Source organism: Bos grunniens, chromosome 29, assembly GCF_055505025.1.
Source record: "Bos grunniens cultivar Pamir isolate PY7600 chromosome 29, Bosgru_T2T1.0, whole genome shotgun sequence".
Taxonomy (NCBI): Eukaryota; Metazoa; Chordata; class Mammalia; order Artiodactyla; family Bovidae; genus Bos; species Bos grunniens.
This window is the reverse complement of record NC_141193.1, coordinates 15,048,828-15,076,151: the sequence shown is the minus strand read 5'-3', so window position 1 is coordinate 15,076,151 and position 27,324 is coordinate 15,048,828. Positions and strand designations below refer to the sequence as shown.

Genomic DNA, 27,324 nt, shown 5'->3' with positions numbered 1-27,324 from the left:
AAAGACTAGCATCTCTTCAAGAAAATTAGAGATACCAAGGGAACATTTCATGCAAATATGGGCACAATAAATAACTGAAATAGTATGGACCTAACAAAAGCAGAAGGTATTAAGAAGAGGTGGCAGGAATACACAGAAAACTATACCAAAAAGGTCTTAATGACTTGGAACTACAATGGTGTGATCACTCACCTAGAGCCAGACATTCTGGAGTGTGAAGTCAAGTGGGCCTTAGGAAGCATCACTGTGAACAAAGCTAGTGGAGATGATGCAATTTCAGCTGAGCTGTTTCTAATCCTAAAGGATGACGCTGTTAAAGTGCTGCAGTCAATATGCCAGCAAAACTGGAAAACTTAGCAGTAGCCATAGGACTGGAAAAGGTCAGTTTTCATTCTAATCCCAAAGAAGGGTAATGCAAAAAAAGAAGGGCAATGCCAAAGAATGTTCAAGCTACCACACAATTGCACTCATTTCACACGCTAGCAAAGTAATGCTCAAAATTTTTCAAGCTAGTCTTCAACAGTACATGAACAGAGAACTTCTTCAAGCTGGATTTAGAAAAGGCAGAGGAACCAGAGATTAAATTGCCAACATCCACTGGCCCATAGAAAAAGCAAGATAATTCCAGAAAAATATCTACTTCTGCTTCATTAATTACACTAAAGCCTTTGACTGGGTGGATCACAACAAACTGTGGAAAATCCTTGAAGAGATGGGAACACCAGACCACCTTACCTGCCTCCTGAGAAACCTGTATGCAGGTCAAGAAGCAACAGTTAGAATCAGACATGGAACAACAGACTGGTTCAAAATTGGGAAAGGAGGGCATCAGGGCTGTATATTGTCACCCTGTTTTTTTAACTTATGTGCAGAGTACATCATGCAAAATGCCAGGCTGGATGAAGCACAAGCTGAAACCAAGACTGGAGAAATATCAATAACCTCAGATACACAGATGATACCACCCTAATTGCCAAAAGTGAAGAAGAACTAAAGACCTTCATGATGAAGGTGAAAAAGATGGCTTAAAACTCAACATTCAAAAACGTAAGATCATGGGATCAGGTCCTATCACTCCATAGCAAATGGAAAACAGTGATAGACTATTTTCTTGTGCTCCAAAATCACTGCAGACAGTGACTGTAGCCATGAAGTTAAAAGACACTTGCTCCTAGGGAAAAAAGCTATAACGAACCTAGATAGCGTATTAAAAAGCAGAGACATTACTTTACCGACAAAGGTCCATGTAGTCAAAGCTACTGGTTTTTCCAGTAGTCATGTATGGAAACAGATGTGAGAGTTGGACCATAAAAAACACAGAGTGCCGAAAAATTGATGCTTTCGAACTGTGGTCCTGGAGAAGATTCTTAACAGTCCCTTGGACTGCAAGGAGATCAAACCAGTCAATCCTAAAGAAAATCACTCCTGAACATTCATTGGAGGGACATATGTTGAAGCTGAAGCTCCAATACTTTGGTCACCTGATTCGAAGAGCCAACTCATTGAAAAAGACTCCGATAGTGGGAAAGATTGAAGGCGGAAGAGAAGGGAAGACAGAGGACAAGATTGTTGGATGGCATCACTGACTCGATGAACATGAGTTTGAGCAAACTCTGGGAAATGGTGGACAGGGAAGCCTGGCGTGCTGCAGTCCATGGGGTCACAAAGAGTTTGACATGCCTAAGCGACTTAACAACGACAACATATCATAGAAAGGGCATGTTACACCATATTTAACTACTCCCATACTTAGAAACATTTGCTATAATAAATAATTCTGCAGTCAGAATCTTTAAGTTTTTTTTAATGCTATACACGTGTGTGTGTGTGTGTGTGTGCACGCGCACGCTCAGTCACTCAATCGTGTCTGACTTTGTGACCACATGGACTGTAGCCCACCAGGCTTTCCTGTCCTTGGAATTTTCCAGGCAAGAATACTGAAGTGGGTTGCCATTTCCTATTCCAGGGGATCCTCCCAACCCAAGGATTGAACCTGTGTTTCTTGCATCTGCTGCATTGACAGGTAGATTCTTTGCCACTGTGCCACCTGGGAGCCGTTAAGGTTCTTATAATGTATTCATTCTATGCAGAGTCTCCAAACTGTGATTACTGGTAAATGGTATATTTAGATCTTTATTTAATTCATTTAAAAAATATTTATTTTAGGCTGTGTGTTGTCTTAGTTGCAATGCAGAGGATCTTTTGTTGTGGCACTCAGGCTTCGTGGCCCCATAGCATGTGGAATCTTAGTTCCCCAACCAGAGATGGAACCCAAGTCCCCAGCATTGAAAGGCCGATTCTTAACCACTGGACCACCAGGAAAGTCCCTATTTAATACATTTAAAATTTTTGCTTGTTCAGGGTATCAAGCAGGAAGGAATGTGTTCTACATTAGTTAGGTTACGGATTTGGCTGCAGGTAACAAAAACTTGCAAAAGCTATTACTTATATAACAGTCAATTATGTCAGCAATATTTATAAAATAAACCATTTCCCACTGAATTAAAATGCCCTCCTTGTGTTTATTTAGGCAAACCTACAATTGATCTGTTTCTAAATGCTAATTTGTTCCATTTTTTGATGTAGACCATTTTTAAAGTCTTTATTGAATTTATGGAATATTGCTTGTTTTTTATATTGCTGTTAGTCTTTTTTTTCTTTTTTAAATTTTATTTTTAATTGGAGGATAATTACAATATGGTGATGGTCTGCATCAACATAAATCAGCCATAGGCATACATATGTCCCCTCCCTCTTAAACCTCCCTCCCACTTCCATCCCCCTCCCACCTCTCTAGATTATTACAGAGCTATTGCTTCTGTTTTCTGTTTTGGGTTTTTGACCTCAAGGCATGTGGGGTTTTTTAAACTCCCTGACCAGGGGTTGAACCCTCAGCTACTACATTGAAGGTAAAGTATTAACCACTGGACTGCCAGGGAAGTCCCTAAACTGTTCCATTTTTATATTAAAAGAGTTTTGTAACAATTGGTAGCTGCTCTTATTATATTAATTTATAGTTGTTGATATATTAGTAATTTATCTTCTGTTAACTGTTAAAGCTATTTGATTTACACTATTTCCACAGATCAAGTTAAAGTCAGTCAAACTTGTTTTGTAAAAACTGGTTTGTCCTAGCACCTGGATATTATCATTTGAGGCAGAGGTCATTGTCTTAGTTCCAGGTTTTCAGTGTTAAGAAGCATCTCTACCCCACCGGGACTACAGCTAAGACATTAAAGATTTGTTTCACCAACATAGCCTTAGAGGAAAAGAAACCATTACTGAAGTAAAAGCCTGATCACAGCAGAGATCTAGAAAGAGGGACGGAGCTTCCCAGGGTAACTGGACTCCACCTTACCACTCATTTCACAAACAATGGGTGTGAGCAAGTGTCAGGATGAGCTCTAATGTTAAATCAATTCCCACGTTGATGGGAAAGTGAAGAGGTGCGCTCCAGCCTCTGGCTCTGACACACTGTCCCTCTCGAGTATGTGGCTCCATTAGCCTCTTAACTGACAGCACTGCCTCTAGCATTGTCTCCTGATAGCACTGCCTGTGGCATCATCTGTTAATAGAGGAAAATTTTGGTCAGGTTTATGCCTTATACGTGAAAGTCCTTCCTTTGACTTCAGAGAAAAGCTCTGTGATCAAAAGAAGCTGCACTTGGGATCCTGTCCCCTTTCCACCCTGGTAGAGTACACCCTTTTAGTCGTTCAGTCGTGTCCAACTCTTTGTGACCCCCATGGACTGTAGCCCACCAGGATCCTCTGTCCATGGGATTTCCCAGGCAAAAATACTGGAGTGTGTTGCCATTTCCTTCTCCAGGGGATCTGCGCAACCCCTGGATCAAAGCCATGTCTCTTACATTGTCAGGCGGGTTCTTTACCACTTAGCCACCAGGCAAGCCCAGAGTATACCCTTTGTCTCACTCCAAAACCTAAATACAGCATTTCTTCTGTGAACCCTTCCTGGTTTCCAGCACCTGCAACAATGAAGTGAGCTGGAAGGCATGTGGAGTTTCAGGTCTCAGCCCTGACTTCCTATGGCCCCTGAGAAGCTTTTACCAGGAGCATCTGTCCACACTCCTCTCCCAGGTTCTGATCGGTGGGTCTGAAATATAGCTATGGCTCTTGGATTATTTTAACTTCCACAGGGGATAGGCAACAGATGGGGTGGGAATAAATGCAATAGGCCAGCCCTTTAACTTAGAGATGAGGGCATAGAGACCTCAAGACACTACACAGACAGATGTGTGTTCCCTCCTGGAAGCAGCTCCTTCAAAGGCTGGGACTTGAACTCCTCTGCAGCAGTGTCTCCAGAACCTAGAACTGTGTCTACCTAGTGGGCAGATTTGTTGGCAGAATGGTGGAGTAAATGAATGAATATATCACCAAGCTTCAGCCAGAAAACTGGTCCAGGACAGCATACTGGAGCCTGTGGAAAGTGCTCCCTCACTAGTTTGCTGGCCTGTTCACCCTGTTTGCTTGACTTGGTAAACAGTCTTCCTTGTTTACCTGCGCTGTCCCCTTCCAGGCTCTCTAATTGCTTTGCATCATAGGAGGTCAAGGTTAGTCACAGCCAACCATAGGTGACCTGGCCCGGCCCCTGTGGGAGCACACGCCTTAGGGAGTGTCCGGAGTCTGGGGAAAACCGGGCGGGAAGGTCAGGGGCGTGGAGACCAGCGCGGGCTTTGAGACGGGAGGCCCAGCACCTGGCAGGTGAGGGAGGTGGAGCGGGGACAGGGAGGGCTGGTTGGTGGTGGCCTGGCTGAGAGGGAGGGGCCGTCAAACCTGCTGGGTGGTGGCTGCACTCTGCGCGCAACAAGGCTACGGACGGACGGACGGCCCGGAGGTGCTCGGCGCAGGTGAGACGCTGGCTACGGGCAAAGGGCTCGGAGCGCGGCCAAGGAAGGGGGCTCGGTCAGGGGAGGCGGCGCGACTCGAGAGGACAGGGAGGCACTGGAGGCCCAGGGATGGAATGCTGATCCGGGGCCCCCTCGTGGCTGGCAGATGGCGCACTGGCGGCTCCACCTCGCCCCGAACCTGTGTCGGATGGCGGGCTGCCCTGGGGTGAATATTGCTGCGTCTCCAGCCTGGCAGGGCGACCCTGTCGCCTGGGGAGACGAGCTTCCAAGTGTGAAGCCCCAGACTCCGTTCTGCCCCAGGATCGGAAACTCCCGCGGGGACGGCTGGTGTCCCTCCTGGAGACCCGAGCTGTATTGCGTCCATTGCGTCCGGGGCTCATGGCGCATCCACCGCTACCCTCACTGGGCAGTGCCACCCCCACGAGGGTGCCGACCACATCCCCCCTTAGGCCAGGAACCCTGGAGGTTCACAGCAAGAGGCGATTGACAGATATTGTCCCCGGAGCCATTATTTAGCTTCCACGAAGAGGCTAGTGGGCCAAGAGATGTGAGGGGCAAAGGGTGAAGGCTAGCGGTGCTTGGAGAAGTTTTAGGTGTTCCTGTCTGGATCCAGAGGGAGAGCCCCTGGAGACAGGAGCTAACCCTAGACGTGAGAAGGGTTTGTGTTGCAGCAACCGGGAAACCAGTCACTTTCTGAAAGAAATCATTTTAAAATTTTAGCCAGGCGCCTGTCTAAAAGTAGTGGAAATGACCCCTTCCTTCATGTTCTCTTCCACCACGGCCCTCTGCGGCTGCCATTTTCCCCGCATCCCTGACCCTTGGCACGGTCGCCCCACCCATGGCTCTGCTTGGCTCATAAAGTGACAAATGGATTTTACCTGTATTTTTACATTCACTTTAATAGGTGATATAGCTTATGGTTAAAGGAAATGTGTCCTGTTTTTAACCTGATGTGCAGCACATTCAATACTATCTGGTGTTTGCTCCACGTTGAACACCGTTGGGGAGAAAAATGCTAGACTGTGAGCTATGGGGCCGACACCTGCTCTTCATGACTGAGAGCTTGTCTGCTTGATATGATGTAGTTACACTCTGTTCCAGAGTCTCTGGGAAAGATGTGGGATTAATATGAGGGCTCTGTTGAATATGGCCCCTTAATTTTACAAGGGGCCATATTCAACAGAGCCCTCATATTAATTTTACAAGGGAGGGCACCTGACAAAGGCTGAGGAAAAAGGCGTGGTTTCTGGTTATGCATTATCTGTTCTGGTACTACAGGAGGCAAGCATTCAATTTTCTTTTCAAAGAACTTAGATTTCCTCTCACTTCTTCCATGCACAGTGGAAACAGAATCACCCTGACTTGCTTATCTCACACTCTGCAATTTTCCTTACATTCTATGGGTTCCTTCCTGCCCCTACTGGGGATGTTGGTTATGATGGGCTAGGTGAAGTTACTGAATCTCACCAGTAACCTTTAAAGTATATTGCCAATATATCCTTGGTAATGTGTCTTCCCTAATCTTAGCACAGGGCATTTCAAAACTGTTGGGATTTGGCCAGGGCTGAGGGAAAAGGGGGATAAAAAGAAAGAAAAACTTCCACTTTCTTATCTCACTACCACCTTCAAGGAAACATTGGCTGCCATGCTCATTGGTCAAAGTACAGCTGTAGTAGCCTATCAAAGATAGGCTGTTATCAAACAGCCTATCTGTGTAGGCTGTTATCAAAAGATTATCTCTTTCCCTCAAATGCATCTGCTCATTGAAAATGGATAAAGGCAATTTTCCTGTACATAGAGCCACTCCCATAGCCAAAGTTCCTGTTATTGCAAACCTGTTTATGATTGTAAGAGAACAGAAGTCACTACTGTGTCATCAGCTAATGGCTAAATCTGTAGACAAATGTCCAGTCTACACTTGTTTTTATAGACAGGTTTTACAGCAGTATCTAGATTATTCACAGTACTATACAATATTGAATATGGACAATTATTAGCCAAAGATAAGTGATGTAACTCCCACCTTTTGTTTGAACCCAGCTTCCCTTTTAACCAGCCAGCCTTCTCCCCTGGGGTTAGAAACAGAGATGATTTCAATTTAGCTGTTTTTATTTCCCTTGTCTGTTCACCTACATAAAAATAAAATGGGTCTCAAGGTACACAACAGAAAGAAGAAGGAGACTCAAAAGATCTGTCCACCTTGTGTGAAGAATTAAATGGCAAACATCAAAGCACGCTCATGTATTCCCCTGGAAGGATTGAGATGTCTAAGCCATTATCCATAGCTTCCTGGTATAAAATCATAATGGGGTTTTACAGAGTACTGGGCACTTTCCTTAATAAGCAGCACTGTGAGGTCAGAGTGTTGTTGCTGTTTAGCCACTAAGTCGTGTCCAACTCTTTTGTGACCCCATGGACGGTACCCCGCCAGGCTCCTCTATCCATGGGATTTCCCAGGCAAGAATACTGGAGTAGGTTGCCATTTCCTTTCCAGGGGATCTTCCCCATCCAGGGATTGAACCCACATTTCCTCCATTGGCAGGCTGGTTCTTTACTACTGAGTCACCAGGGAGGTCAGAGTTACAGCCCTATTTCATAAATGAGAAACTGAGACTTAGAGACAGTTTCTGTCCCAGGCCTATGTGGCAAAGCCAGATCTCAAGCCAGAAATTCCTCTATGACACCACAACTCCTTGTCATGTGTTCTTTGTTGCTTAATTTGTTTAGTTTAGATGGGGGGGGTGGTTTGTGTTTTGTTTAATATATTCTGACTTGAACTCTTAGAGTCTAAATATAGAAACACTCTTTTGGATACATTTCATAGCCATCTTTGTTCAATGTGATCACAAAATATTTTAGAGCTGAGGATAGCCTTAAAGATTATTAAAACCAATCTTCTTGTTTTCAAAGAAGAAAAGTGGATTCAGGGAAAATTAAACAAACACCCCCATGAAGCTTCCCCAAATGTACTTTGCTAATGAATTACAGAGAAAACCTAGGTCTCCCAGTGTCCAGACAGTTGCTATTTCTGACATGTGGTCTCCTGAAGATCTCCTACCTACATAAATTGAGTGGTTTATTTCCATTGACTCTGTTGCTTTAAGGTCTGTGACAGCAAACCATAGCCCCTCTGAATCCTGGACTCAGATACCTGTAGATTCTTCTACTTTAACTGTATTCCACACTACATGAGGGAAAGAATCTTGGTTATCAGGCCTATTGTGTTATTCCTATCACACTGCCGAAAACCCCTCCCCCCCCCAAAAAAAGTGTTCAATATACAGTATATCAAACACACTTTTGAATAAGTATGAGATGTCACGTGTAGCTACAAGTCACAGAAGACCCTGCTATGGGGGGCTCAGTAAATAAGGAGTTTGTTCTCAGCACCAGATGTCTGGAGGCGCAAAGTCCAGCGCTAGAGTAGGCTCATTCCGCTCTTATCATGCTTTCATCCTCACCTGAGGATAGGCAGCTCTTCTGTGCTTAATAGAAAGAAGGGCAGAAGGCATGTACTGCTTGAGTCTGTCCCTTTTTTATAATATAATAAGTCTCCTGTAGCGCAGGCGGCTGCGACGGGCGCGCCGAAGCGCAGGCGAGAGGAGCCACCCCACGTCCGAGGTCAGGGGCAGCGGCCGAGAGTACCAGACTGCGACGGCGTAGGAACAGCAGAGAGGAGCTACCCCGCGTCCGAGGTCAGGGCGGGGCAGCTGAGAGGAGATACCAAGCGTCCGAGGTCAGGGGCGGCGATGAGAGGAGTTACCCCGCGTCCAAGGTCAGGGGCGGTGGCCGGGAGGAGATACCCCATGCCCCCACGTACAAAAAAGATCTTCACGACCCAGATAATCACCATGGTGTGATCACTGACCTAGAGCCAGACATCCTGGAATGTGAAGTCAAGTGGGCCTTAGAAAGCATCACTACAAACAAAGCTAGTGGAGGTGATGGAATTCCAGTTGAGCTATTCCAAATCCTGAAAGATGATGCTCTGAAAGTGCTGCATTCAATATGCCAGCAAATTTGGAAAACTCAGCAGTGGCCACAGGACTGGAAAAGGTCAGTTTTCATTTCAATCCCAAAGAAAGGCAATGCCAAAGAATGCTCAAACTACCACACAATTGCACTCATCTCACACGCTAGTAAAGTAATGCTCAAAATTCTCCAAGCCAGGCTTCAGCAATATGTGAACCGTGAACTTCCTGATGTTCAAGCTGGTTTTAGAAAAGGCAGAGGAGCCAGAGATCAAATTGCCAACATCCGCTGGATCATGGAAATAGCAAGAGAGTTCCAGAAAAATATCTATTTCTGCTTTATTGACTATGCCAAAGCCTTTGACTGTGCATCACAAGAAACTGGAAAATTCTGAAAGAGGTGGGAATACCAGAACACCTAATCTGCCTCTTGAGAAATTTGTATGCAGGTCAGGAAGCAACAGTTAGAACTGGACATGGAACAACAGACTGGTTCCAAATAGGAAAAGGAGTTCGTCAAGGCTGTATATTGTTACCCTGTTTATTTAACTTATATGCAGAGTACATCATGAGACACGCTGGACTGGAAGAAACACAAGCTGGAATCAAGATTGCCAGGAGAAATATCAATAACCTCAGATATGCAGATGACACCACCCTTATGGCAGAAAGTGAAGAGGAACTCAAAAGCCTCTTGATGAAGGTGAAAGTGGAGAGTGAAAAAGTTGGCTTAAAGCTCAACATTCAGAAAACGAAGGTCATGGCATCTGGTCCCACCACTTCATGGGAAATAGATGGGGAAACAGTGGAAACAGTGTCAGACTTTATTTTTCTGGGCTCCAAAATCACTACAGATGGTGACTGCAGCCATGAAATTAAAAGACGCTTACTCCTTGGAAGGAAAGTTATGACCAACCTAGATAGCATATTCAAAAGCAGAGACATTACTTTGCCAACAAAGGTCCGTCTAGTCAAGGCTATGGTTTTTCCTGTGGTCGTGTATGGATGTTAGAGTTGGACTGTGAAGAAGGCTGAGTGCCGAAGAATTGATGCTTTTGAACGGTGGTGTTGGAGAAGACTCTTGAGAGTCCCTTGGACTGCAAGGAGATCCAAGCAGTCCATTCTGAAGGAGATCAGCCCTGGGATTTCTTTGGAAGGAATGATGCTAAAGCTGGAACTCCAGTACTGTGGCCACCTCATGTGAAGAGTTGACTCATTGGAAAAGTCTCTGATGCTGGGAGGGATTGGGGGCAGGAGGAGAAGGGGACAACAGAGAATAAGATGGCTGGATGGCATCACTGACGCGATGGACATGAGTTTGGGTGAACTCCGGGAGTTGGTGGTGGACAGGGAGGCCTGGCATGCTGCGATTCATGGGGTCGCAAAGAGTCGGACACGACTGAGTGACTGATCTGAACTGATCTGATATGAACCTTCAAGTTGTGAACTTTCAGAGATGTGAACATGAATTCCATCTCCATCAGGTGTGAGGGAAACTGCAGCCTGCCCTCCATCCTGTTGCTGATGATCCTTCAGCTCAACCATCTCCCTCCTCCTCTCCTTCCTCCAGTCAGTAACTCTTCTTGCCTGTTTAGGCAATACCAGCCCCTGTGTACCTGCTGTTGTACTGTACTACTGACATTTCAAGGTACTGTTCAGTTCAGTTCAGTCATTCAGTCATGTCTGACTCTCTGTGACTCCATGGACTGCAGCATGCCAGGCTTCCCTGTCCATCACCAACTCCTGGAGCTCATACCAACTCCCAGAGCAGTACCCACTACAAGGTACTGTACTATAGGATTAACAATATTTTCATTATTTTTGTGTATGTTTTTTATACATTATCTGTGTGAAAAGTATTATAAACCTATTACAGTACAGTACTATACAGCCAATTGTATTGGGTACCTAGGCTAACTTTGTTGGATTTACAAATTGGACTTACAAACGCACTGTCAGGGCTTCCCTGGTGATCCAGTGGTTAAGAATCTGCCTAGCAAGATACTCGTTCGATGCCTTATATGGCAAGATCCCACAAGCCATGGAGCAACTAAGCCCATGAGCCACAACTACTAAACCAGCACTCTAGAGCCCTTGAGCCATGCTCTGCAACAAGAAGTCTGCACACGACAGCTGGAAGGTAGCCCCTGCTTGCCACAACTAGAGAAAAGCCTGAACGCAGTCATGAAGACCCAGTGCAGGCAAAACAAAAAAGACAAAACAGACTCAGAACGGAACTTGTTTATATGTAGGAGACTTACTGTAACATTAAGATCTTCCCAGGAAGCTCCACCCAGTAGACCCCTTACATCTCACTGCTATAAAAATTACACCACACAACCACCCCAAACTGTAAGGAGCCTGAGAAAACCTAGTGTTTTAGTTGAATGTGTTGCCAATACAGTAAAATAAGGACCCTGTGAATAAGGAAGAAGGGATATCTGGTAAAGCAAATAGCAGCGTCTACCACAGTGTGCTTTATGGGTCACTGACTGTTTTCTACATCTGCTGTTGTTTTTCATTTTATTTACTTTTTATTGTTTGGTTAACTAAAAAGCAATAAACAAGACAGTGGATCTAGGGAACTTTTTGAAATTGTAGGTTCCAAGTCTGGCCCTGAGAAATGCTGATTATTTAGATCTGGGATGGGTCTATGAATCTGAACTATAAACTGGGCACTGCAGGTAATCTGAATGCAGATGGTCACAGGACTACAACTTGAAAAAAACTGAATTTGGAGGAGTTTGGTAAAGGCTGCTTCATTTTATTCCAACAGCTTTCTGTCTCACTCCTCTTGAGGCTATCACTTTTTTTTTTTAATTCCCCATTTTGGTCAAAACAAATAAAATAGAAAAGATAGGAAAATTAGAATTCGAATTCAAGAGATCCAACATCTAAGTAATTAATATGTTTCAGAAAGAATAGTAGGAATTATATAACAGAAGAAAACCACCCACAACTGAAGAGTATGACTTTTAGATTGAAAAGGTCTTTAAAGTGCCTAGAACAATGACCAAACCAAACAAAAAAAGCCCAACATCAACTTACAACACTGTGAAATATCAGAATATGAGGATAAAAAAAGAGAAGGCCATACAAACTTATAATTTTAAAGAATCTGCCTGCCAATGCAGGTGCCACAAGAGATGTGGATTAATCCTTGTGTCAGGAAGATTCCCTGGAGAAGGAAGTGACAACCCACTTCAGTATTCTTGCCTGGAAAACTCCATGAACAGAGGAGTGTGGTGGGCTACTGTTCATGGGGTTGCAGAGTTGGATATGACTGAGCACACACACACATACACAAACATCTGTTAAGTTCTACAAGGTTTTTGCGGAGTCAGTACTAAGCTACCTCTCCACTTTCAATGCTTTTTGCTATGTTTTTCTTATATTTTCTATCATATTCCCAAATAACATGCAAATATTGGCTCTTTTTTTATCCACTCTTTTTTTATCCACCATTCTAGATAATATCTAGATGATATCTAGAAGGATGAGGTTTATTTTTTAATTGAAGGATAATTGCTTTACAGAATTTTGTTGTTTTCTGTCAAACCTCAACATGAATCAGTCATAGGAAGGATGAGGTTTTAGCTCTCTTAAACCCTCATAATTCTACCTCACATTCGCTTCCCTTTCTTGCATGGTCTCTATAGTCATATTCTAATATTTTCAGATACAGTAACATTTAGGGTTTACATTTTTATGCCTATGTAAATATTCACAACTCAGATATGTGATAAACCAAGATTTTTTTACACCTCCTTTCTTGTATACCTTTTTCTCTGCCCACTGGAGTTAGTCATTGCTGCATCTTCCTCAAATGCTTAGGTTTTGAATATGCATTACTATTAAGCTGGCCAAAAAGTTCATTTGTGTTTTTCTGTAACGTGGTAAAAACTGAGTGAACTTTTTGATCAACCTGGTACTTCGAGCCTAACCTTTGACAAGGTGGTAAAATCTCAGTAGAGTTAATCAACATCAAGTAAGTAGCCAGTTTTTTTTTTTGGTTTCTTTTTTTTCCCTTGGAAACATCTCTGCCTCAGCCAGCCCCCATTCCTTCTCTGAGCTCCTTCTCATCCTGGGAGCTCCTGGTTGGCCCTCCTTCCTGAGTTTCCTCTGGGTTCACCAGCTCACCTTGGAGGTCTGTGATCACCAATGACTGGGACATCTTTTGCAGCTGATATGGCAGGAAACATTCCACTCCTCAGTATTAGTAGAATGAGAACAGGTTTATCTGGAGTTGGCTGAACTCAAGTTTGAGGGAAGCTAAGTGTTTTCAAAACCTGTCTATGGGAAATGGGAGGAAGAGCTTGCCAGAGCAAGAAGGGCCACTAGTGAAGCTGGAGGCTGGGCAGCCATCTTGTTCACTGGGAAAGTGCTGGACACTTCACTGAAAGTGGGGTAGGGAAATATGTTAAACTTTTCTTCCCTTGTTGCTTGAAAAATAACCCATCTTTCAAGTCCAGATATCCCCCTTTTACTCTAAGTATGTTGAAGTGGCAACTGGTAACTGGCCCTCTGTTGATGACATCTGTAAGCTTTCTTCTTCCTTCACCATGGCTCAACCTGCTCAAATTCTTTTAACGTAAGTTCTCTGTGCCCAAAGCACTGTGAGGCCAAACAAACTGAAATGTCAGAGTTTGGAGCAGAGAAAGGTTTATTGCTAGGCCACGTGAAGAGATGAGGTGGCTCAAGTCCTAAAAAGCCTTTAGTCCCCAAAGAGTTTCAGCAAAGCATCTTTAAAGGGCAGGTTGGGCGCGTGGGGGTGGGGATGGGGGTCGCAGAGTAAAGGTGTACAGTTCTCTGACTGGCTGATGGTGAGGCAGTAGGGCGATATCACAGGAGTTAACCTATCAGTCCTTAGGCTCCAGGAGGTCTGTGGCTATATGCTCATGGTCATCAAGTAGTTAACATCATCCACTTGCTGGAGAAGGGGAGGTTTGTACATCTGCAAAACAACTCAGGAAATGTGCATCAAATACTGTCATCTGGGTACTTCAGTTCAGGCTCTCAGTCGTGTCCGACTCTTTGTGACCCCATGGACTGCAGCATGCCAGGCTTCCCTGTCCATCACCAACTCTCAGAGCTTGCTCAACCTCATGTCCCATTGAGTTGGTGATGCCATCCAACCATCTCATCATCTGTCATCCCCTTCTCCTCCTGCCTTCAATCTTTCCCAGCATCAGGGTCTTTTCCAATGAGTCTGTTCTTCGCATCGGATGGCCAAAGTATTTCAGCTTCAGCTTCAACATCAGTCCTTACAATGAATTCATAAAGGAGCTAAAGCAGAGGATATGGGGAAAGGTCCCATAGAGTGCTTCTCAGTTACAGTCCCTTTTCATTTTTTGTTTCACAAACGGATTTTAGAACGAGGAAAGGCCATGGAAATTACCTCTTCCAAACTATATCGATTTAACTGTTGGAAACACACACACACACACACACACACACAATGTGAGAGTTTCAAGTTAAGTTTTATTTGGGACAAAATGAGGACCACAGGCTGAGAGACAGCATTTCAGATGGCTCTGAGAAACTGCCATCTAAGGGAGGAACTGGGATATATAGGAGTTTTGCATCAAAGGACGGGTAGTTTCCTCTGTGCTCAGGGACTATCTCATGGAGAAGGAAATGGCAACCCACTCTACTAATCTTGCCTGGAGAATCCCATGGACAGAGGAACCTGGTGGGCTACAGTCCATGGAGTTACAAAAAGACAAAGTGACTAAGCATTTCACTTTTTCCTTCCACCCTGTTGGAGAGGGGAATTGTTCCTGGATGGTTCCTCAGCTAGAACTGGTCCATTTGTTTTGTAAGATAAGATTTATTTGAGTTGGGAGCCAATCCAATTGGAACCTGTTCTTTGGGGAACTGGTTCTTGTTGGGATAGGTGGCCTAGCTAGAATTTGTTCAGTTGTTTTTCAGGGTAAATTTATTTACCTGAGTTGGAAATTGGTTCATCTGTGCATCAGTACTGGACTTTGTGTCATTTGTGTAAGAATTTGCCTACATCTTTTGTGTTTTGGTGCCATCAAACTTATAAAAATGGGAAGTATTTCATCTATCCCGAAGCAAAACTCTTTGGGGCATATATTAGATACATTATGATCAGAAGAGTAATGGCCCCTCAATGGTTCATAATTATACAGTCTCACAGTTAGAAGCATTTTGCAAAAGAGAGAAACACTGATAACAAACCAAGGAGCTCCCTCGGTCTTGAGGCATCCATTTCTGTTGACTTAAAAAACAGTCACAACCTGAAAGTTGAGAGTTACGTTTTATTCAATGGGAATTTTTAGGACTTCAAGCCCAGGAAACAGCATTCAAGTGACCCTCAAGAGAACTGCTCCGAGGAGTGAGTGGAGAAGCCAGGTTAAATAGAAGCTTGCAACAAAAGGGAGGTAGTCTGAACATCAAAAATATTCTGTGAATTAAAGAAAACCAGATAGCCCAAGTTAAGGAATTTAGTGCTTTTCTATGTATGGGAAGATGTAAGAGTCTGGGCTCACTGAAATCATTCCTTTCGTATGCATCTCAGCTATGTGGGGCCAGTGTCCTGTGTTTTCACATCCTGAGTTCCTCCATGCTCACCGCAGGGAGTGGCTGCAGCCAATGGTTATGAGATCACGCAGATATTCTCCTCCTCCCTGAATGCCCTGAGGGCTCAGAAGCTTACACTGGAGAGCCAGATTCACTGATGATTGTAAAATCCTTGTTTACTATATGGCAAGAAATATTCCATTTCTGAATTCTGATTTCCCCTACAGGAGACCCAAGTAATTTGACAGTGGAGAGCTTCAGCTCCAGCTTGAAGCTCTGCCTATGAAGGAAAACTCCCTTTACAAGGCATTTTGGACAAAGACCACAGGTCTAATGGGACTGAGAAGTCACATTAGTGTGGCTTTCTTGTGGCTATGTTTTGGTTTATTCTGGTTATTCTGGCAACACGCAGACATCTAGTACTAACTGCTGGAGCTTCTTTTAAGGTGTCCCACCCCACCCCACCCCCACTTCTCATTTCTTTCTCCTCAAGGCCTCTGCAAACAGGCAAGTGGCTATGGAAGCAATTGAGGGACTCTGGACCAGGCTTACTCTGGCATGTTCTGAAGGTCCCACAGCCCACTGTGCCCTGGGAGCTACCACCCAGTTGGGTGAGGACTCTCTTCTCCTCTTTCTCCTTTAAGCTGAGAAACAGGACAGTTAAAACTGTGTGGGCATGGGTCAGGCCTTAAAAGCCATTAGGGCACCCGCTACTTGAAAGGTCCCATGACAGGATAAGGCGGGTCACAGAACAGGCCAGGCTACCAGCAGGGTGTCTTCCCCCACAGCAAGATTTCCATGTGCCATCTGGCACATACTGGTTCAAGTAAAACACTGAGCCTACTCCCCTAGCCACCACTTTCCTGGCAGAACCATAAGGCAGGCTATTCAGCCTGTCTTTTCTCTTACCTTCACCTCTTTCCCCTTTGGTATTAAACAAAGGGGAAACCTAGTCATCCTAGGAGAAACCTGCCTACATCTTTGAGCTGTAAATGTCCCATTTGGTCTTCTCAGGAACCCTCCTCTTTGTTGTCTCTTAAAATGCCAGTTTTATAGAGGGTAAAGTAATTTAGAAGTTGGCTTGTCCAAGGTAATCAGAAATCCTAAATTCTCTTCCTGCAAATATTCAGCTGTCTAACCAGGTGAGCTTGACTTGTTCCATGTGGCAGTAACCCAATTTTAATACAACCTCTTTTGTAAACCGATCGGTTTTACATTGCTGTACCTGACTCAGGGCTGAAATCTTGAGATAAGTGAGACCTCTCTATTTGTGTGTTTGAATGTGGTGATGGAAGTTTATTGAACAGCGAGGTCACTCCCAAGTAAAATAAGTAAGATACTGAAACATTACTGAACACGGGCTTCCTTATACAGAAACTAAAGATACCTTTGACTGTTAATGAATGTTTGGTGCCATCTTGAGATGTTCTCTAAGAAAGCAAATACTTTTAGAAATTATCACTGGTATTTATGCTCACCAATCTACAGAATGCTAATATAAAGGTCAGCTCATGGTTGCTGAAGGAAAGTAGGATGTGTGTTTTCAGTAAAGAAGGCATGTAGATTGGAATTGCATTTTATTAAGTAAAAAGGAAGTAAGTCTGACTTAGAGGTGACTGCTGCTGCTGCTAAGTCACTTCAGTCATGTCCAACTCTGTGTGACCCCATAGATGGCAGCCCACCATGCTCCCCCGTCCCTGGGATTCTCCAGGCAAGAACAATGGAGTGGGCTGCCATTTCCTTCTCCAATGCATGAAAGTGAAAAGTGAAAGTGAAGTCACTCAGTCGTGTCCGACTCTGACTCTTAGGGACCCCATGGACTGCAGCCCACCAGGCTCCTCTGTCCTTACCTCTAATGATGAGCAAAATAAGTTATGGCTACAGAAAAGTTTGTGGAAAGTGACACTGAGGAAAGAATCTTGCTCATGCTCATCAGTTTTCTGATGATGTTGAACTACATTTATAACAAATTTTAAGTTCTTTACTTTTACATGATTTGCTCTGTATTTGCCTTTGAAGTCTTTGTTACTTTGGCTAAGTAAATAACTATTGTTTCACAATGACCTATGACCCTATTGTGTTTTAAATTTTTTAAAGTTACTTTTGACAAAACTTCCCAAATCAAGTTTTAATAAAGTTCTTTGGACCTCTAGCTAACTTTGGGATGCTTCAAAGAGCCCCTAAAACACCCCAAAGGGAGATATTAAACTAACTGGGTTCACTTAGTATATTAAATTACATAGGAAGTATTGTCAAATGAGTAATACATCTTCTTAGGTTATATAGTGTGGTAAATGGTACAGGGATTCTACATACTATGTGGAATTCTGATATGTCCTGGTAATATATTATCAATCATAGTTCTAGTTATTATCTGAAACAGTTGCATGTCACAACAGTAATTGGGTTGTTTTGTCAACTGCACTATCATCAGGCTTAAACATGAGTTCTTAAGTCTTTTGTTATTATAGACAGTTATGGTTTCACTGTGATGCCTTTGCAAAAATACCTCCCCTCCAAGATTTATAAAAAGGACTTTTGCATAAATATAAGTTTCTGACTTTCTGACCATAGTGCTGAACTGAGTAAGAAATTGATGAATTCTAATGGGAAACCTGATGGCTTCATAATGCTGTTAACAAAAAGGATTAGTTACCTAGGACTGAGTGAACTGGTAAATATGGTCATAATTTTTGTGGTTTCCATCTAAAAATTACTGGTTCAAATCTATATTTTCCAGGTGTAAGAAAAACCTTCTCCTTAAACTAATTATGACTTACAGTAACTTGGTAAATTTTACCTTTTGTGAGCAGAACTGAAACATTTACTTTTCCCCCTTTCTACCTGGTCGATCCTGCCAGTGACGTATGCTTGTCTCAAAGATTAAGCCATGCAAAAGTATGTGTGACCAGTACAGTGAAACTGCAAACAGCTCATTAAATCAGTTATGCTTTCTTTGGTTGCTCAATTATTGCAGCTGGATTACAATTAGTTATACTGATCACTGTTTGAATTTGTCCTTTGGTGTGCACTGTGTCTGCCTGTGCACTATGTCACTGTCAATGATACTAGCTATATTACTTACATCCTGTCTAACGTATAAGATTGTTGTTTCTGACAGTAATCAAAGTGTAATCAGGCTTCCAACAAAACGTCTATGGCTAAACATCTTGAGAAAATAGGTCATATTTATAACATAAAATAATTGCAGTAGTGTGATTCTAGGTATGGGAAGAAGCAGCAAGGGAAAATGTCTTCTGGACTATAATTAGAGAGAATCCAGAGAATCTTTAATTATTGATGGGGCCTAGTCCAAAATTTAGCAACTGGAATGGCATATCAAGAATTTTTGCCTGAACTGGAATGAGTCTTCCAGCACCATGGGATAAAAGTTGATCATGAAATGTCTCCCAAATATTGGTCAAATTCTTAACCAAGAGAGAAAGACCTGAGAAGTGCAATCAGCAGTTGCAGCCCTCCAACATGAGCCAGCGAGCCCCAAGGAAGCAGAACACCTGCCATCTGGTGATCATCAGCTGAGGCCACTCCCTATGGTGAACCCTGAGGAATACAGGACCACAGGCCCCAGATAGCTGACACGCTATCAAGGAAACAATTTAAATGAGCCCTGACTCTTGCATCTTCCCATACTAGAAAAGCACAATTCTTTAACTTAAAATGCTGCCTCCTGGGTTTGAAGTTCAATATTTCCAAGTCTATAGGAATAAAGTAGGGACTTTCAAGGGGAACAAAGGAGACAAGTCTCAACATTTGGGACGTTGGCACTGGGGGTGGACACTCTGAAAAAGATCCATCTGACGTAGCAATTAGAAGAGTCATTGCCCCCTTTTCCACAAGACTTTCGAATGAACTTGGACAGTGGGAAATTGTTTCAGGGGAAAATAAATTCTAACTCCAGGTTGGAACTGTTTATTTGACCTGCTTTTCACTGCTTTTGTTGTCATAATCATGCATAATGGCCTGCCTCCGAGAATCCTGCCCCTCTGCCTGACTGTTAAAAGTGCCTCGGTTCAGGACTCTGTCCACCATAGACGGCAGAAAGGGAGAAATTAGCACATTCTCTGCCTGAGGCTTACCATTTAGGAGATGTTTGCAAGATAAATGGTCTTTTTTCTTTGTTTCCTCACTTCCCCCCATCTCTGATCTATAAAAGAACCTACCATCCAAACCTGGACAAGATGGCCATTTTGAGACAATAGTCTGCATCTTTTCAATCTCCTGGCTCTCCAAATAAAGTTGTATTCCTTGCCTCAACACCTTGTCTCCAATTCATTGGCCTATCGTGTGGTGAGCAGAGCAAGCTTGGACTTGGTCGCAGCAGGAGATATTCCATTTCTTTTCAAACAATGAAATTCTGATCCTGAGAGCTTATGTATCTTACTCAAGATCATGGAGTAAGTGCACAGCAAAATTTGGACCCAGGTCTTCTGTCTCAGAGGCTAAAGTTCTTTATTAGAGCTTCAAAAATAATGGAACTTAGCCCAGGTTTGTTCTTCAGCCCTTAAGACAAGATCCCAGTACCACCTGATTTTCATGACAGTTTGAAGAGGCAATCAAGAAACGTCCAGCTCCAATGCCATCCCTTCTGTGGAGCCTTCTCAAATTCTTGGGGACATTGAGAGTTACTCTATGTCCCCAAGCAATCACTGTCAGGATACCTCATGACGTTCAACTTTCACAAGTATCTAGTTCCCTGCTAGATTATAGACCCCTTGCTAGTAGGGATCCTTTCTTATGCATCAAGTCTTGTATTTCATAGGTGCATTTCATAGGTGCAGGTTAAGGAGAAAAAAACAAGGAGGAATGAGATCATCTTTTGTTGAGGAATCAAATGGAGCTGGGAGGTAACTAATCTCATTTTTGTTGTTGTTTTTTAGCTGTACTGACTCTTCACTGTGGCAGATGGGCTTCTCAAGTTATGGCACTTGGGCTCCAGAGCGTGCAGGCTCAGCAGTTGTGGCTCACAGGCTTAGTTGTTCATGCATGTAGGATCTTAGCTCCCTTATCAGGGATAGAACCCATGTCCCCTGCACTGGAAGGCAGATTCTTAACCACCAGACCCCCAGGGAAGTCCCTAACTGAGCTCTTGTTCATGGTAATTTTGTTCCATATCATACTGAATTCATGCCAGAAAAAGGTTCAGATTCATTCTGGTCTTACCCCTTTTGACCATGCTGTTTTAAGAACCCATCTCACAGAGAAAATAACAAAGGCACAGTAACTGTCAAATTCTGAAGACAAGTGATGGACTCCAGAGGTGCTTGAAGTCTCTTAGGCTAGCACAGAGTAGGGATACACCTTGCCTGAAGTTCAGGACTAAGCCACAGTCCCACTAGCCTGTTGGAACTTCCAATACCACACCCTGCGATTCTTCTGCACTCTATTACTTAAGAAGCTCACAGGAGTGGTTAAACAAGGAGCCGTGTCAGCAAAGTGACAGAAAACTGAGTCAGGCACAGTTGGTTCTATTCCAAAGTAAACACAGACCAGAAATCATGAGTGTTTCTCCAAGGAAGGACAGATTCAGAAAGTATAAAAACCATGCTCTGCGGTAAAAGAATACGCTATCTTCTTCCCATAACCTATTCCTGACTGACCAAACACATCCCCTGTTCCCACTGAAAAAAAAAAACACCCAACCACTGCCATCTCCAAGGTGACATGAAGGTTCACAGTGACTTCCCCACCTCCGGGTCAGCCACTCAAAGCAAAGGACAGGAGCCTTGTTGGTTCTGAGAGGACTACGTTTCTCCCTCATTGAACGTGGGAATGGGAATTAGAGGACCATGGAAGAGACAAAGCTGACACTTATTACACACTTGTTCTAGTTAACTCCAAGACATTTTCGATTCATTCTCACAAGATCCCTGTGAGGTAGACGTTAAGGTCCCTTTTTAGAAGGAGGCGTACTGAGATTCAGTGAGTTTAGGGGACTCAGCCAAGGTCTTTGACTTTTGAGTCCACTGTTTTTTTCCATTCCCAGTAGAGACAATTTCAAGACTTAATGCATCCCTCCACCCACTGCCCTTACATACATACCCCATGGAAGAGAATAACATCTGGTCTTTTTGGTAAAGACAGTAGTGATGGTAGGGCACAGAGAGCGTGCTGGGCAACATCACCCAGCTGCAGGGATGCCTGGCTGCAACCACCTCTCAGCCTTTGTACCCACACTACATGCAATATTTGTTTTTCAAGTAAGCTTCGGTGATACTTCCCTCTGTAACCTTCCTCCTCTTTCCCTCAGGCTGGAGTCCTCCCTTTATTGTCAAAACACTGTACACTGTATTAAAAGTTAATATATGTGTCACAGTAACGAAATTACCCTTCTTCAGCACAGTTTGACGTTACTGTAGGCAAACCCCTCTGCTGAAGATTGATGAAATACATTTTCAAGAAAAAAAAGGAGACAAGGGCACCAAGACAATTCAATGGGGGAAAGAAGAATCTTTTCAACAAATAGCAGGGATAACTAGATATGCAAAATAATAAAGCAACCATACCATGTGCCCAGGGGACAGCCAGAAATGCTTAATAAACAGCATGATATACCCTCAAATTATCTTCCATAATTTGACGTTCACTGCTACATAAAATAAGATCGTATTATAAGTGGTCTTTTCCATCTTTCGTGTCTCCACCAACAGAACCTCATGGAAAGCCAACACTAATTCATTCTTGACAGTGGTCACATAACATTCCACAGTGAAGACTATCCCATGGTGAAGCAGAGGTCCAGGCTGTAACAGCTGGTAGTCTATGCATCTATATCCTGTCATCACAAATTTGAGGAAATTGGCTTTAATGCTCCCCTTGCTGTGGATGCCAAGTCCTTGATTCTGCTAATTTTGAGCAAGAAAATGAAACACTTGAGAAAGAAAATGAAATTCATTTTTCCTGTTTCTTTTTCTGATCCTCTCACTCACCTCCATACACCCTTTCCTTCACAATTCCTACTTTCCCCATCTACAATAGAGGGAAACACTGGATTTGTTTTAAAAGGCACTGCATTAACGACAGGCAAGTGCCGCCAGCCCTGGCTTCTCCTTTCCTCTGCATCACTGCCCCGCCTCCTAGGACTCTCCTTTCCTTGCTCCCGACTCTTCCCCACTCTCACCTCCTTTTCTTATTTTGACAACTTCTACCTTGTCTTACATTTCAATTACCTTAAATGAAAAAGAAAGAATACAGATTGAGGGAGATGGTTAAAAACTAGGAGTCTAAGGAAAGACATGAAACCTTAATGTTCCTTTTCCAGTGATCTCAGAATGAACAGTTGCCCAAACCTCTAGCTTTCTTGATTTCCAGCTTTAACTCAAAGCTACTATCCTTCAAAACATTTAACCCTCCCTTCATACTCCCATTTTATCTCGTGTGATACCAAAAGAGAATAAACATATTAAAAGCAAGGGAATTTGTCTTTGTGGAAAGTGAAAGTTGCTCAGTCATGTCCACCTTTTTGCCACCCCAAGAACTATAGAGTCCATGGAATTCTCCAGGCCAGAATACTGGAGTGGGTAGCCTTTCCCTCCTCCAGGGGATCTTCCCAACCCAGGGATTGAACCCAGGTCTCCCGCATTAATTCTTTACCAACTGAGCTTATCCAGGAAGCCCGTCTTTATGGAACCACTTTCTAATGTTTTCTTATCTGTAGCCTTTCCTTAGATTGAAGTATTTTACAGGATTCTGTGTATTCAAGGACCCTCACCCCTTAAGTGTTTCTATTTAATATTTCAGAATTTTTTTTTTAAGCTAGACTTTTCAAGGACTTAGTCTATCTGAATAGTATTGTACAAATTATTGGAAGTCTACATTTTTACTGTTCTGTTTGAAATTACTTCATTTCCTCTTTTTCAAGACCGGACCCATCTTATCTCTCTAGACAATCTATAATGTAGCTAACCTAATAACCTATTGGGCTTCCCAGGTGGATCAGTGGTAACCAATCTGCCTGCCAATGCAGGAGACATGTGTTCAATCTCAGGTTGGGAAATCCCCTGGAGAAGGAAATGGCAGCCCACTCCAGTATTCCCACCTGGGAAATCAAATGGACAGAGGAGGCTGGTGGGCTGTAGTCCATGTAGTTGCAAAAAGAGTTGGATGTGACTGGACGAGTAAACAACAACTTATCAATTTGTGCTTTTTAAATTTTTTGATATTGGAGCATAGGGATTGTTTCAGGTATACAGCAAAGTGATTCAGTTATGTATACACATGTCCTATTCTTTTTCAAATTCTTTTCCCATTTAGGTTGTTACATAATATTGAGCAGAGGTCCCTTTGCTATATACAGTGGGTCTTTGTTGGCAATAATTTACTGATTTGTTAATGGAATTTCCCCTGCGCCTCTCCTCTGTCAAATCAGGATACTCGGCCTTCCAAGAAGTACACGGGAAGTTAAAACTGGTTCCTCCAGACAAGGTGCAGGTCTTAGGATCCACTGGTGTGGATTTTTAAACAGGTAGACGGGAAGGGTGAGGCTGGACAAACTGGATGGGCGCCACTCAAGCAGACAAGAACTGTTCCCATTTAGGGTTCTGCTTTTCAGAAAAATGGGGAAGGGCAAGGATTTGCAAAGCTGGCTTTCTGCACCCTGATTAGGAAAGCAAAGGAGTGTCACTGGCTTGATCTGGAGGACAGGGTTAAACATTACATGAAAATGGAAATTTTGAAAAATGTTTTCCAGTAGAGGATTAATAAAGAATGAGAAGGGGGCCTTCCAGTTATGGCATAGATAGGCAATTCCTTTCTGCAGCCCCTGCCCCACTCCCACTCCACAATAAGCATACCACTAGACAAAGTTACCAAAACCATCTATTTCAAGGAACTGGAAATTGGCCAAGGTAGACAATAAATGGTTAAGCTGTGGTGACTGTTGAGGTACTTGTTAAATAAGGTCCTGGAATGTCGCATGGTGAGCCTCAGTTTGACAAAAGCCTACAACAGAACTGAAATAGAAAAACTGGTTACCCACAGGACCTGGAAGAGCACATTGTGGGCAGCAGGCTGAAGGCAGGGGGGCAGGACTGCAGACACAGGCCCTTACTAGGGTCCGCAGATGGACTGCTTCAGGGTTCCCAGGGAAGCCAAACTGGTCAACTCAGACCAAAAAGAGCAGGGCTTGGGTACGCTTTGCAGGCTTCTCATCCAAGGGGTGCACTGTGGGGAAGGCCCTGGGACGTCAAATTTTTTTATCACTGTGACTCAGCAGCTGTTTCAAGGGCGTGCTCACGAGAGAGTAGTGTCAGTTCAAAGCCCCTGCAGGCCACCTGCCACACAGAAGGTGCTGAGGCAGTGATGCTATGGAGGAGCTCAGCTAGACTCTCAACAGCAGCATTTATTAAGAAATGATTCAGATCTTCAGGTAAGAATGGTGGGAGACTGTGGCCTTTTGACTGCATCCTAATGGGGTCCCCCTCACTCAGTCCACATGACTTACTAAGATTTCTTTTTAATGCGGACCATTTTTTTTTTTTTTAAAGCTTTTATTGAATTTGTTACAATACTGTTTCTGTTTTAGTTTTTTGGCCGCATAGCATGTGGGAGCCTAGCTCTCTGACCAGGGGTCAAACTCCAAGCAAAATATTAATCACTGGTTTGCAAGGGAAGTCCCCCTCAGTCCGTGACTTTCAAATAAGGTGGTGCTGGCCATGAAAACAAGTCACTTCGGCTGCCTGGACAGACACAGCTCATGATGGTGATGGGGGCAGGCTAAGAAATGTTTGGCTTCACAGGCTAAACTTGGGAATGAATGCTGGGCAGTGAGCAGGGGAAATAAATGCACAGCTTTGCTAGCCTGCGGTCAAAGTCCCAGCTGGGTGAGCAGCAGGCCAACCAGGAATTTAACAGGGAAAACCCTAGAAGTGAGTCACAGAACAGTTGAGATAAAGCTCTCCGCATATCTCTGGCTGAATGACAGGCTTTGTCATTTTACCAGATTCGAATGACCTTATACTCAGAGGGGTACGTAAAAACCCTTAATTTTTCAGATTAGGTGAAAAAAACAGTATTTTCAACAGAACATCTTTACAGTGAGATTATCAATTAGCATTCTCATTCGTGTCTTTTGCCCATTCCTCTGTGGTCTTTTCCTTACTAATATGTAACAGCTCCGTAGTGGAATATCCATTTATCACAGCTCCTGCAGACGTCTTCCTGAACAGTTTGCCTTCTGATTGTTTTATATGTAAGATGCTTATGCAGGTCACTTTCTCTTTTTGAAGTCCCTCTTTTACCCTTATGTTTAGGCAGGCTTTTCTATTCGAAGATCAAGACGTATTTACCCATCCTGTTCCCTCCCTTCTACTTAAAAAAAAAAAAAAAAATGTAGCTGTACCGGATCTTAATTGCAGTACTGATTTTCTAGATGCGGCACACAAACTCTTAGCAGCAGCATGTGGGATCTAGTTCCCTGACCAGGGACGGAACCTGAGCCCTTGCATTGGGCGGTCGGGGGTCTGCCACTGGACCACCGGGGAAGTCCCCCCTACCCTTTTATTTTACCCATTCTTTTAAAGCCTTGGACTTCCCTGGTGACTCAGATGGTAAAGAATTTGCCTGCATTACAGGAGACCCAGGTTTGATCCCTGGTTTGGGAAGATCCCCTGAAGGGAACGGCTACCCACCCAGTATTTTTGCCTGGGAAATCCCACAGACAGAGGAGCCTGGCAGTCTGTAGTCCGTGGGATTGCAAAGAGTCAGACATGACTGGGCAACCAACAGTTTCGCTTAAAAAAAAAAAAAGCCTCAGAGCTAGTGTATTCTCCTGGGCTTGTTAACTCACTTAACAGATAAGACTTTAGTGACATAACACAGGTTTGTTCTATGAGGAGGGGCTCTTTCTTAATACAGCTTACAACTCGGAAGCCTCAGTCATGGATCATGTTTCCTACAGAAACAACCGTTTATGTTTTCATTCAGCCGCCTAACAGGTGTCTCCTTACTGCTTAGGTGTCCTGGGACTTGATGGCGAACTTCAAGGGCCACGCGCTCCCCGGGAGCTTCTTCTTGATAGTTGGACTGTGGTGGTCGCTAAAACACCCACTGAAGTACTTTTATCAAAAGGAGAAGAGCAACCAACTGACCCATCATTACCAGCGTCTCGAGATCATCGAAGCCGCAATCAGAACTTTATTTGCAGTCATCGGTAAGGTTGGGGGTCATCTGACTCAGGGAATTCTCATCAAACCCAGAACACGCAAACCATCTCCTGGCCCCCGTGAAACAACTGTCTCCACCGGTAGGGGTAACGGAGAATTTTCAGTTGGGCACTAACTATCCTACCACCGCATCCACTGGGTATCAAGCTTTGGTAGGCTGATGGTCGATACCGCCTTTGCTGTTGGTTGTCTAGTTGCTAAGTTGTATCTGACCCTTTTGTGACCCCACGGACCACAGTTGTGTGGCTGCATTCCTATTGCTCTTTGTCCCTCTAAGGAACAACACAGGAATGTGTCTGCAGATTCCTTGGCAAATACCTTTCATGGAAACAGTGGCATCCGAGGCAGTGATGTGGGTCCACAGGGCCGTGGCCATCCCCACCTGTCCCTGGGGGTCACTCGGCCGTCTGTTGGTCCTGGAGCGGTTCTCCAGTCCCTGACCTCCATTCTCGTTTCCCTGCAGGGATCCTGGTAGAGCAGTTTGTTCCTGACGGGCCCCACCTCCACCTGTACCACGAGGACCACTGGGTAAAACTCATGAACTGGCAGCACAGCACCATGTACCTGTTCTTTGCAGTCTCAGGCATCATGGACATGCTGACCTATCTCATCACCCACGTCCCCCTGGGGCTGGACAGACTGGTTATGGCTCTGGCTGCCTTCAATGAAGGTAACAAGGTGGTATGGATGGAGATTTAAAGGGACTGGAGCACAACAGATCAGAAATATTGCAAACTTAGTTACTTTCCCCAGAAAATCCCAC

At 43.8% G+C, this 27,324-nt stretch overlaps 1 protein-coding gene across 8 annotated transcripts in view; it reads left to right on the top strand.

Moving 5' to 3' along the window:
* The first annotated feature begins 4,674 nt into the window (after positions 1–4,674).
* The window catches only part of TMEM45B (transmembrane protein 45B), a 28,756-nt gene continuing 6,106 nt past the window's right edge, over positions 4,675–27,324 (top strand). For 3 of the 8 annotated variants that reach the window (XR_015157389.1, XM_086383142.1, XM_086383145.1), the window contains exons 1-3: positions 4,675–4,718; positions 26,353–26,548; positions 27,025–27,231. Coding sequence is in view for 6 of the 8 variants with exons in the window: in XM_086383142.1 (XP_086239268.1) it covers positions 26,368–26,548; positions 27,025–27,231 (388 nt within the window). In the remaining 2 variants the exon portion in view is untranslated. Of the gene's footprint in view, positions 4,865–24,643; positions 24,767–26,352; positions 26,549–27,024; positions 27,232–27,324 lie in introns of those variants that run through there. The other 5 variants (XR_015157388.1, XM_086383141.1, XM_086383144.1 and 2 more) reach the window with 3 other exon arrangements.